General features: G+C 33.9%; 1 protein-coding gene across 1 annotated transcript in view; it reads right to left on the bottom strand.

Annotated features, from left to right (window-relative positions):
• pinx1 (PIN2 (TERF1) interacting telomerase inhibitor 1) overlaps positions 1–13217 on the bottom strand; it is a 37134-nt gene that overhangs the window by 13300 nt on the left and 10617 nt on the right. The window contains exon 6 of the mRNA XM_051139423.1: positions 10720–10805. Coding sequence (XP_050995380.1) covers positions 10720–10805 — 86 coding nt within the window. The remainder of the gene's footprint in view (positions 1–10719; positions 10806–13217) is intronic.

Genomic DNA, 13217 nt, shown 5'->3' with positions numbered 1-13217 from the left:
AAAGGCTGCATTTATTTAATTAAATTATTTAATACAGTAAAAACAGTAATATTGCAATTATAATAATAAAATATTTCTATTTTAATATATTTACAATGTAATTTATTCCTGTGAATGCAAAGCTGAATTTTCAGCATCAATACTCCAGTCTTCAGTGTCACATGATCCTTCAGAAATCATTTTAATATACTGATTTGCTGCGTAAACATTTCTTATGAATATCAATGATGAAAACAGCTGTGCTGCTTAATATTTTTGTGGAAACTAATACTTTTTTTGTTCAAGAAGAACAGCATTTGTTTGAAATCCTTTTAAAAACCTTTTAAATGTCTGTACTGTCTCCTTCAAAAAAAAAAAAATTAAATAAATTAATTAATTAAAAAAAAAAAAACCTTACAACCTCACACTTTTGAACAGCTGTGTCTATTAAAATTTGTTAAGCAAGGGACTTCCAGCAACAGGTAGCAATGGATCTCTTTTAGACTAATATAAATGGCAAAGCCATAAGTAAGCATAATTAAAATAATAATAAGAAGAAAATATGACCAAAATTGCACAAAACTTACTTAAATCAAAACAAATATCAAATTTATCATTGCAAATTTCAAACTGAAAGTCTATTTTTTGCAGCTTCAAACTGAAAAATCTGGGACATAATATCAAAACTACAACTTTGATGTGTAGATTATGCTGAATAGGCAATATTTATTGAGCAATTTAAAGCACACACTAAATCAGACGATTGTCTGAAATGCATTCCACACACACAGATGGAGTTTCACGCGAAATATATAAGTGTAGGCCTTAGCGATCCACCATTGACGCAAAGAGCAGTGGTAAAAAATGACTAAGTTTCACTGATGTATGAAGCAGGAGGGAGTCCATTTATCAGCGGGCCCTCAGCGGTCGCCTGCTCGGGTCCCTCAAGTCACAGGCCGCGACGCTCCCCTTTTGACTGATTAATTAGCCAATCACAAGACATTTTTCACCAGCAGCAGGAGGGTTTATTTCAGCTAATGCTGGGGCCTCGCAAACCGAGCCACGTTCAAGCAAACTCGGCTCTTTCCTTTGGGCCTGCTGGAGTGGAGGGGGCTACGGAGGGGCCGAGGGAGATAAATCACACCCACTCCTCATGACTCCGTACACACTAGCCTACAGCCTAACTAAGGCCCCCGAGAAGAGAACGAGCCAACGAGAGAGAAAGAGACGGGGAGGGAACAAAATAATAAGAGAGACATCAGGAATAAATACTGAAAGCTAAAAATACAAAAAAAAAATGTGATGAGCAAAGACGACACACACACGCACACACAAAAAAAAAACCTTGTAATGCCAAAAGCGACAGTCGTGAACATCACTCTCCCTGCCGCTGAGATTTTCCCACATCACTCAGAGGAAAAGGCAGTGATGGATAGCAGCACGGCTTTCAGACAGCGGTCAGTGCCGTCTCTCCAACATGCTGCTTAGCAGTGGTTCTCAACTAGAGGGCCCGGGGCCCACTAGGGGGCCCTCAGCCAACTTCCTGACACAGGACGGGCTAAAACTATTTAATTTCAAACTTGTTTAGTCTCATTTTAAATTAAGCTAGCATTGTTTTTCTTATTTTAATTTGTTTCCTTAACAACTGTCATTTTTATTTACAGAATAGGATTCATAAAGTCTTTGGAAACTTGGATATATGAGGGAGTATTACAGGTGAAAATCATAAATTAATACAATCTTAAAAACTGTTATAATTAATATAGATTACAGAATATAGACATTACATTACAGTTATTCAATATACAAGAACACATTTTTCAAGATATGTAAAGCTTACCTTAAATTATTTAAGGTAAAAGGTGCTAAGAAACTGCTACTTGTGATAAAAAAGATAGTTATAATAATTATTTAATAATAATAATAATAATAATAATAATAATAATAATAACTATTATTATTATTATTATTAAATCAAACAACTAGAAATTAAATTCTTAAAATAATTTTTATATTACTTTTAATATTATTCAGTTTCTTTACATTTAAAAATAAATTAATTACACTGAGCAGCTTTGTTATTACAACAGTGCACCAGAACTATCTTGAAGAAATTTTAAATACTTTCAAATATTAACAATATTTTATTTTATTATTATTATCATCATTATTATTATTATTATTAAAACACAAACAGCGAGAAATTAAAACATTTAAAACATAAAACATAATAACAAAAAACATAAAACATAATAACATTTTTTATTTTATTATTTCAATATTATTCAGTATCTTTCAATTTAAAAAAATTAAATTAAATTGAGCAGCTTTGTTATTACAACAGTGTACCAGAAATATCTTGAAGAAATTTTAAATACTTTAAAATATATACAATTTTATTTTATTATTATTATTATCATCATCATCACCACCATCATCATTATTAATAATAATAATAATAATAATAATAATATTATAATATCACAAACTGGAAATTAAATTAATATATATAATAATATAACTTTTTTATTTCTTTATTTTAATATTATTCCATTGTTGTTGTTGATTTTAACTTAAAAATAAATGAAATGATTAAATTGTGCAGCTTTGTTATTGCAACAGTGTACCAGAAATATCTTGGAGAAAATTGCAATATTTTAAAATACATTAAATAATTTATTTAAATCATTATTATTACTATTACTACTACTACTACTACTACTACTACTACTACTACTACTACTACTACTATTACTACTACTACTATTATTATTATTATTATAAAAAATAAGAAAATATTATTTCATTATTTTTATTTCATTATTTTAATATTATTATTATTTACATTTAAAGCTGCTTTGTTATTACAACAGTGTACCACAAATTTCTTGGAATAATATTACATTTTAAAATACTTAAAATATGTTATTCAATTCCTATTGCTATTATTATTATTATTATTATTATTATTATTATTATGATGATGATGAAGAATAAATCACAAACAACAAGAAATAAACAAAAATGTAAAAAAATTATTGAATTCATTTAATATGATTTAGTTTCTTTACATTTCAAAAAATAATTTAAATTGAGCAATAATTAATTTAAATTTGTTATTACAACAGTGTACTGTTGTATGTACATAAATGTATATTATTAGTTTCTTTAAAATTACAAATAAATAAAGATATAATTAAAAAAATAAATTGAGCAGCTTTGTTATTACATCAGAAGTACAGAAATATCTTGGAGAAATTTTTGAAACATTTATATTGAAACATTTACATTCATATACATTTATATTTGAAACATAAAATATTTTATTTCATTATTTTAATATTATTCACTGTTTCTTTAAACTTCAAAATAAATAGCGAAATTAAAAATTAAATTGAGATGCTTTGTTATTAAGGCCTTAAATATCTGTCTGAAAATAAGGGGCCTTGAGTAAAAAAGATTGAGAACCACTGTGTTCCACTATTGTCCATCACAATATTTCACTCTCAGCATGTGTTTATGTAAGCAAAAGCCGGCAACTGGATTTTGACACGAAAAGATGGAGAAGCAATTTGGTCACTTTCCATTTTTGTTGAACTTCCTCAGAAATGTGACTTTTCCATCACCATGAGTTATGAAACAAACTAAGAAGAGCTTAATTCAAATCAGGAACATAGTGGACAAAACAAATCAAAATTTGTAACTTAAAAAAAATAAAATACGCCAACAAAATATAAACACTGCTCCATAACAGCTTCTTAAATCAAGGTAATGAAATCAGGAACGACTTGGAACGGCCTCCCATGTGCCTGCATGTGTGTGTCAGAGAACACTGTGACAAGAGATAAGGGACTAGCAGGAAGCGCTGAGAGAAAGGAGGAAAACCCCTGGTGCAAGAGGTGGGAGTGAGGGCGGCCAAGACACAGCAGCAGTGAGATCGACACTTTGCGTGAACTAACTGAGCAATGCACTACAAACCCGAAAGTGACACTGATGACACAAGCTTGCTCACTTAAACTCTACGTAACAAGTTTGTAATTGTCCTCCTTGCTCAGACTAAAGCATTCAAAGCGTCAGCTCTTCACGTTGCCCCGTTGTGAACCCAGGATGCATCTTTACCCATGCACCGAGGCAAAAAAAATAAATAAATAAAAAATTCCACTGGCTGTATCGCCTCACAATGCACACATAAACAACGCCCCCTCATTGGCTTCCTATGCAGGCCTAACTGCCCCTCGTTTACAGGGCTCGCCACCAGCCCTTCGCCACACGGTCCCCTGGGACACCATTGTGAGCCTGTTCAGATTGGTTTTCAATCCGGTCAATGAAGTCCCTCCAGAGCAAGACAATAACAAACTGCAACAAAACGATTAGCTGAAGAAAAAAAAAAATTAAAATATAGCACACTGCCGGCACTTCCAAATTCAGGCGAAGCATGAGCCACTGCTATTGTGTTGCTTTCCCAGTAAAGAGAAGGTTCGGTGGGGGCTTCAGACCGGCAGCACGTACATTAAATGTACTTGGAACTGCTACGTCACAACAGCAAAAAGATTAAGAAATTAAAACTGGGATTAATGTGACAAACTAGACGCATACTGTGACTGCCAAAACATATATGGGCCATTCTACAGTATTGGTCCAAATTGCTGTCCCACAACCAAAAAAGACATTTAAAAAGCATTTAAGTATTCAAATCTTAAACACTGTTATTATCTATTAAAACCAACAATAATATTTAAAATCAATAAGCATAATATTTATAAAATCATTGTTTAGTAGGTAGTTTCAATTGGGAGGTGGCTGTCCCGAAACAATCTCTAAATTTCTTAAACTCATGAAAATGATATTGAAATCATTGTTGCAGTTTTATTCTATCCGTCTGCGCCAATAGCCTCGTGGTTAGTGCGCCGACATACAGCGCATCTGTGCTCACGCCGACCCGAGTTCGATTCCTGTCTCGAGGTCCTTTGCCGGTCCCGCTCCCCTCTCTTCACCCAATGCTTTCCTGTCTGCTCTAAAACCGTTCTGTCTAATTAAGCTAAAAAAGGCCCAAAAAATATATTTAAAGGGGTCATCGGATGCAAACTTCACTTTTACATGTTGTGTGTTGGCAGCATATGTACACATCTACCCTATAATGATAATCCAAGCAGTGGTTTTTAATTAAACTGTAAAAATAATATCATTTTCAAATCGACAGAGGCCGCTCCCATGATAGTTGATCAACATGACCATCTTACATCAGATCAGCTGTAACAGTCTGACCTCCATTGTTTCGATGCCGGAGCAGGGACGCAAGTTAGACAAGAATATCTCCGAATATCTATTATGAATCTCTGCAAATCACCTTTCCTAATATCGTGCTAGTTAGCAAGTTCTGCGGCTAAACATAACTAAATACGGCTGAAGTAAACAGGCTTGTCACTCCACAGAGAGAAGAGAGGGGCGGGGTGAGCAGAGCTCATTTGCATTTAAAGGAGCAATCCATCAGAATGGGTTGATTTTTGCAGTGCTCATTTTGACAAGGTAAAAAGGGTGTTGTTTTATACAACCACTGAGAATTTTTAACCATTGTATATTATAGACTTTTCATTAAAGAATCACATCAACTGAAAATGGGCATCTGATGACCCCTTAAAAAAACAAAACAAAAAAACATGCTCTGCTTTTTTCATGTCACTACTGAAACTGTGTCTTTTAATCCATTGGCTGAGACCGATTTTAATCACACCCCTACACATTTATAATCAGGAAATCTATTAATGCATCACTCTCTCTCATAGTTACATGGCCCCATCATTTTGAGATAAATGTGTTCAGAAGTATGAAAAATTTGTGTGTAACTTCAATGAATGTCACTACCGAACACCTTTTTTCTATAATTAAACACTTTTTTGGGAGTTATTCCATAACATTTCGTTCTTGTGTGTACAACTGTTCAGAACTGTGCTAGCTAACCGTGCACCAATTAGGTTCAAAAGGATCTAAAATTGTCACTACCAAAACAGTCATGACAGAAACATTTGGTGGTGTTTCGGAGTGACATCTTTGTTTTTTGGGTGTTATTCCATAAAACTGTCACTACTGTAACAGTCACAACCGAAACATGTCATTACTGTTTTGGTAGTGACAAAAGGAAACACACAGTCCTTTATTTAGGGGAAGTAAACAAAACTTTAGTACAGATATGCAATTTTTTTGTATTTCACTATTTTAGTAGTGTTTTAGTATGTGAGTTAAAAGGTCAAATGAAACTAATGAATCCTTAAGTTTGAAGTCAGCATGATTTTACCTTTTACAAAAAAAAAAAAAAAAAGGATTAAAAATACAACAAATCTCATAAAACACATTTGAAATATTGTTAAAATTGTTACTGTGATTTACCTCTGAAATCTTTTTAACAAAATAGAAAAAAATATATATTTCAGAATCTTAACAGTTCAATATAACCCCAGTTATTAAATTATATATTATTGTTTTGGTAGTGACAAATTTGGGGAGAGGACAAATATTCCAAAACTTTCTGAAAATACAATATGAGAATTAACAGCACAATTACTAAAAATGTGTACCTTGGATATTATACAATTTGCATACAAACAAAATTTGTGTAAAAAGAGGTTTCCAACTCCGACTTTGAACCAATTCTGTAGAATGGCCCACATAGAATGTTAATTAATATAGGTTTTAAATGCTGATGTGGATATCTAGAAAAGAGTGTGGAAAGTGAGCAAAATGTAAAAAATAAAATAAAATAAATAAATAAATAACAATAATAAATATAATAATAATAATAATAATAATAATAATAATAATAATAATAATAACAACTAGCACAACCAAAATGCAAAATCAGCTAATTTAATAACCTTTCATAATAAACATATAAAACATATTGTCATAATAAAAAATAATATTTACATTTGAAAATTAACATGACCCTAACATTAGAACTCTATTTTATTTCTATCTATTTGTTCTACTTCATTTTATTTTTATTTATTATGAAAGAAAATCCTGACTCTCTAACACTAGCTTTATCTATTCTCGATTATCTTTTTATTTATTATTAAAAAAATAATAATAATAATAATAACTTGCCACATGTACTTGTATATCACACATATATTGTTGCTCTTTTGTTGTTTGTTGCTGCTTCTATTGTGCTCACTTCTTAGCTGCTTTGGATAAAAACATCTGCTAAATGATTAAATGTAAATGTTAATAAAAACAGAAAACTTGTTTTTAAAAGTTCCTTTTGCTGCACGTAAAAACAGCAACATTGTGAAATATTACAATTTAACATTTCTATTTTAATATAGTTTTAAAAAATGTATTCCTATGATGGCAAAGCTGAATTTTCAGCATCATTACTCCTGTCTTCAGTGTCACATGATCCACATTTTTTTTTTATAATTATCAGTGCTTAAAACAGTTGTGTTAATATTTTTGTGGATACTTTAAGAATGCTTTTTAATGAACAGAAAGTTCAAAAACATAGTTTATTTTTTCCTATAACCAATATATATGAATTAATCTTAAAAAAAAAAAAATGCTGATTAGTCCAATCAACATCACTTCATCTATCAAGCTTATAAAACATCTCATAAGCATGTTGCAAAAATGCTCAGTTCATCGTTGGGTATTTCCAAACACTCTGGCACTTAGCAACTAGATCACTAAAATCTAAACACACATTAATAATGTGGGCAAGTTACCTGTTGATGAGTTATACACTGAAGAATGAATTGATTTTAACTTCCTGCAAGGCACAACTATTTTTATTATTATTTTCCATAACTAATTCACTAGAACAATCCTGTGGAAAATATTCAAACTATTTTAGCATCTGTTTCCGTCTTGCTTTACTTCAAATGCTAGCTGAAAATCTCTCATTGACATTGTTAGATTATTTGCACTGAAAACGGACACATCAACTGGTCTTCTTTCATTTATTCACACACTCAGTTGTGTAAGATATAAGAAAATACCAAAATAACCAGCCATTTTTATGCTGTACAAGAATCAACATAACACAACACAGTCTTTGCACAGCAGCCAAAAACGAGGCACGTGGCGAGTGTCATGACAACAGCAAAGCAGCTCTGATGCGGCATTTCATTTACGAGCCAAAGCTTAAAACCTAAGCTTACCTAAAACTATTCTTCTGCTGCTGGTGTTTCCTTATGGAAATACAAATCTCACTAAGAACTAAACAACAAAACTGCAAGATAGTATTTACATCTTTTAAAAAAAAAAAAAAAAAAAAAAAAAAAAAAAAAAAAAACACAAGCAAAATACAGGTCTGCGTGCAAAATAATGAACATGGTGTAGGAATAAATTACAACGGCAAATTCAATGAAATACAAACACAACATTGGCTGGCAGAGCCGCCTTCAAACTGAATCCAAACTAGCGGTGTAAGCCAAAAACTCCACGAAATAATCCCTTCAAACCAACTTCTCCAAACCAAGTTTGGAGGGTTTGAAGGGATCATCAGTAATTCTGTTTTTTAGTTCTATCGCTGCCTGCTGTACCTGGGAGATGAAGGGGAAATGCGGTTTGATCGTGCCCACTAGCACATCATCAGAAATACACAACCTGATTTGACCACAGAGGTGGCGGACAGGACTAGGGGTGAAAGAGGAGAGAGATGGTGCAAATCCGTTAAGGGGATTTAGGCGGGATCCTTGCCTATGTGTGGAGTCAGACTGCACGCTATGACACGGCTCATTATCAGCCTGAAACTGGCTGCGAGCGGGTCACGTGAAAGCAGAGGTCAGCGGTGCTTACAGGTGCGCTGAACCGTAAGGTGACATGCAATCTGCTGCAATAGCTTTGCTACATCTCAATATTACACCTATGATTTATGTAACACTCGGTGCTGTCAAAATTAGCGTGTTAACGCCGGCGATTAATTTTTCCAGTTTAACGGCGTTAAAAATATTTAATGCAGGGGTGAGGTTAGGGTTGGCCACCACACTCACGACTGCTGCAGTGTTTTTTTTTTTTTGTTTAACAAGAAGTGCTTTTATTTAGTCGCAAAACATCTTTATGACCACATCAAACAGAACACAGTTCAGATGTGCGCTTCAACTTCACCTCAGCGTTGGGTGCAAGTCAAGCGAGCGCAGGCAGGGTACAGGTGACGAGGAGCTTCAGTAGAACAACAGTGAAATGCGGTCAGATGAGACGTTGTCAGGCCATGTTAATAAAAATGAAATTTCCTGTCAGCAAGTATACTGTGCTTGTAGCACACACACTTCAATCGTACGCACAAATACGGCAGCGTGCACTGTACCCTGTATCATTTCATAACAGAGCACAAATGAAACTACGAGCAGCGGCAGCTCTTAAAGTAATAGCAGCCAAATAAGCTAATAACCCAGCTTCTGTGATGTTTGTTAATCAAAGAACAAAAGAAAGAGGAAATCAATAACTTTTGTAGCTTTAAGGATTCATCTAGATTTATTTTAGTATTTAGTGTTTGATAACTTCATTCAATTTCTGTATACTTCCGACTTGTTGAACGGCACAGGTAAATAATGGGTTTATGTGAAGATTGTCTGAAGTTCATTTAAATTAGAAGTTAATATAAATCATTTATTTTAAAATCATTTAAAATGTTAAAATTGATAGTTCTCAATTATACTGTAAATGTTGAATGGCTATAGTCAATGGTTAAATATTAGGACCAAAAAAATTACAAGAAACATCAGTAATATTAATATCAGTGATACTGTCTTTATGTTGTTTCTACATTAATTTAAAGGTTACATGTGAAATTATTGCAATATAGAAGTATATTTAAAACTTCACTGTTAGGGATTAAATCGTGATTAATTTCAGAAAAATGTGCAATTAATTAGTTAATTTTTTTTAATTGATTGACAGCACTAGTAACACTTAAAATGTCAGCTCATCACTGAGGAAAGGCTCATTTTGGATCTTAAAGTAATATTACGGGTTAAACAGCATTTGTGTCCTGGTTATGTTGGTCATAAAACTTTACAGTAAATCAGAAGTCACTTTCAAACTAAGGAGGTTTCTATTGCTTAATGTGGCAAATTCACAAAAATTGTGAAATCCATTTCAAGTAGGTTTCCCTTTCATGCAAAATCTGGTGGACTGTATAGATTTCTATTAAAAGTATGGAATTTCACCCACCAAAATTCACTCACCAAAACCCATCTTATCTCAGTATTTTGCTTTGTTTAAACAAAAAAAGGAGGAACAACTGGAAATATTCTTTTGGTAATCAACATTATTATATTAAAGGGATAGTTCACCCAAAACTGAAAATTCTGTCATTAATTACTCACTCTCACATTTCAAACCCATAAGACTATCGTTCATCTTCAGAACAAAACTTGTAATTAGCAAATGTAATTACCAATTTCAAGGCCCAGAAAGGTAGTAAGGACATTGTTAAAATAGTCCATGTGACATCAGTGGTTCAACCGTAATTTTATGAAGCTATGAGAATTTTATGCACAAAGAAAACAAAAATAACGTCTTTATGCAAGGTCAGAAAGCTCTCGGATTTCATTAAAAATATCTTAATTTGTGTTCTGATGATGAACGAAAGTCTTGCAGGTTTGGAAAGACAAAAGAGGGTAAGTAATTAATGACAGAATTTTTTATTTTTGGATGAATGATCTCTTTAACTTGAACCTGGTATATTATTGTAGCAAATGTCTGGGAAAATAAATGGATGTGTTGTCAACTTGCACCACTTACCTCATCTTGGTCCCTTGTCTCTCGTTTCGATCGCTTCCCAAAAATACAAGCTAGGTCTGTTTCGCTGCGACTGGACAGGTCCTTTCCTGTACGAAAAGGTTAAAAACAAGGAGACTTTTTATAGATCTTTGACATTATTCCACACAATAGAACATTTGTGTAAACATTTTGAGCTCTGCTTCAATGTGAGGACAGCAGGGTTCAATTCAACCTGCAGATGCTTCTGCCAAACCTGTCAAACTAACATGTGCTACCAAATACAGATTTAAAAAATGTTAGCGATGGTTCCTTTTCAATTTAAAAAGACCACTTTGTTTATTATGCATTTCACAAACGTCTGGAGAGATGAAAAGGAAACATTTCCGGTCGCAACCTGTTGACAAATGGATATTTTTCTAGTGCCGTTCGACTGTGTAAACTATTGATTTAAATTGATAAGGGTCACCGGACGGTTTTGAACTCCTGCCGAGAGGAAAGGTTCAGAGGTAAAAGAGGGCACGTTGCGTGGTCGCAGGGGATGAAACGGCTGAGGAAAAACAAACGGTGCAGGGGCGGCCCCACCTCACACCTCCCGTTTTCCAGCAGCTCAAAGGCTCCAGGAGTGCCTGGGCGCCCGTCTCAGCCGAGAGTCCTGTTCGTACAGCTGCATCCTCTTCCTCCAAGCAGCTCCTGATAACACTCGCTTATTTATTGCTCTAGGGTCTTTTTCAGCGTGGCTTTCAAAGGGGAGACCTTGCCTTCAAGTAACCAAGGTATCCTGTAAGCAGTCTAAACAAAAGGCCAGGCCGAACAAGCTTTCCACTGATCACAGTGGACAACAAGTGGAGCCCAAAAATGACCTTTTTACTTTTGGAAAAGAGATCTATCAACCAACAAAGGGTTAGTTTTGGGTGTAACTACAAATGCTACTGGAAACCTTCAGAGGACTGAATCCACTAAAATTGAACACTTTGAATCAAGTACTGATCGCTTTTGAAGTTTCTGTATAACTGCAAGGAATTGGGACTGGAGACTTCAAGCTTCAATAATGCAAAAATACCATTGAATGCATCATAAAAACCGGTCCGTATGATTCATGTGTTATATATTCTAGATATTCACAAGTCAAATAACAGCTTTGTGTGAGATCAGACTGAAATTTAAGTCATTGATAATCTTCCCAACCAGTAAGCTGTTAATCACTGTGAGTGAATTATTGAATCAGTAAGGTGAACTCAAGAACTAGATCAGCCTGATTCCTGTTGAATAACAGAAGCAATGAGTTAAACTCAAGAACTGGATCAGTCTGATTCCTTATGAATAAAATCAGCGAGTTGAACAAGAGCCGGATCAGTCATTTTTGTGTAGAATCAAACAATCAGTGAGTTGAACCAGTCAGATTCGTGCTGAATCAAATAATTAGTGAGTTGCTGAACTCAAGAACTGGATCAGTCTGATTTGTGATACAACACATAATCATTGAGTTGAACTCATGAACTGGATCAGTTAGATTCATGTTGAATCACAGAATCATTGAGCTGAACTCAATATATATCCTGGACCAGTCTGATTTGTGATGAATCACTGAATCAGTGAGTTGAACTCAAGGAATGGATCAGTCAGAATCATGTTGAATCAGAGAATCAGTGAGTTGAACTCAAGAACTGGATCAGTCAGATTTATGGTGAATCAAAGAATCGGTGAGTTGAAGTCAAGACCTGGATCAGTCAGAATCATGCTGAATCAGAGAATCAGTGAGTTGAACTCAAGAACTGGATCAGTCAGATTTGTGTTGAATCCAAGAATCAGTGAGTCGAACTCAAGAACTGGATCAGTCTGATTTGTGATGAACCACTGAATCAGTGAGTCGAACTCAAGAACTGGATCAGTCAGATGTGTGTTGAATCAGAGAACTGGTGAGCTGAAGTCAAGAACCAGATCAGTCAGATTCATGTTGAATCAGAGAATCAGCAAGTTGAACTCAAGAAATGGATCAGTCAGATTTGTGTTGAATCAAAGAATCAGTCAGTTCAAGTAAACAACTGGATCAGTCAGATTTGTGTTAAATCACAGAATCAGGGAGTTGAAGTCAAGAACTGGATCAATCAGATTTGTACTGAATCAGAGAATCAGTCAGTTTAAGTAAACAACTAGATCAGTCAGATATGTGTTGAATCAAAGAATCAGTGGCTTGAACTCAAGAACTGGATCAGTCTCATTTGTGATGAATCACATTATCAGGGAGTTGAACTCAATAACCAGATCATATTTGTGATTAATTACATAATTAGTAAGTTGAACCCAAGAACCAAGTCTGATTTATGATGAATCACCCAGTCAGTGAGTTGAAGGCAAAAACTAGATCCGTTCAATTTATTAATCATTTAGGTTGGTTTTGTAAACCAAGTCAACCATTTCTGCATTAAAGAAAAAAAATTATATATATATATATTAGTTTGACAGCACTAGTCCTCAATGTCATTATACTGAAAATATGGCTTGGACATTCTTCAAAGCAA

This window comes from Labeo rohita, chromosome 20 (assembly GCF_022985175.1).
Source record: "Labeo rohita strain BAU-BD-2019 chromosome 20, IGBB_LRoh.1.0, whole genome shotgun sequence".
In the NCBI taxonomy this organism is placed as follows: domain Eukaryota; kingdom Metazoa; phylum Chordata; class Actinopteri; order Cypriniformes; family Cyprinidae; genus Labeo; species Labeo rohita.
Note: the sequence above shows the minus strand (reverse complement) of the source record. Positions and strands in the feature narration are given on the sequence as shown.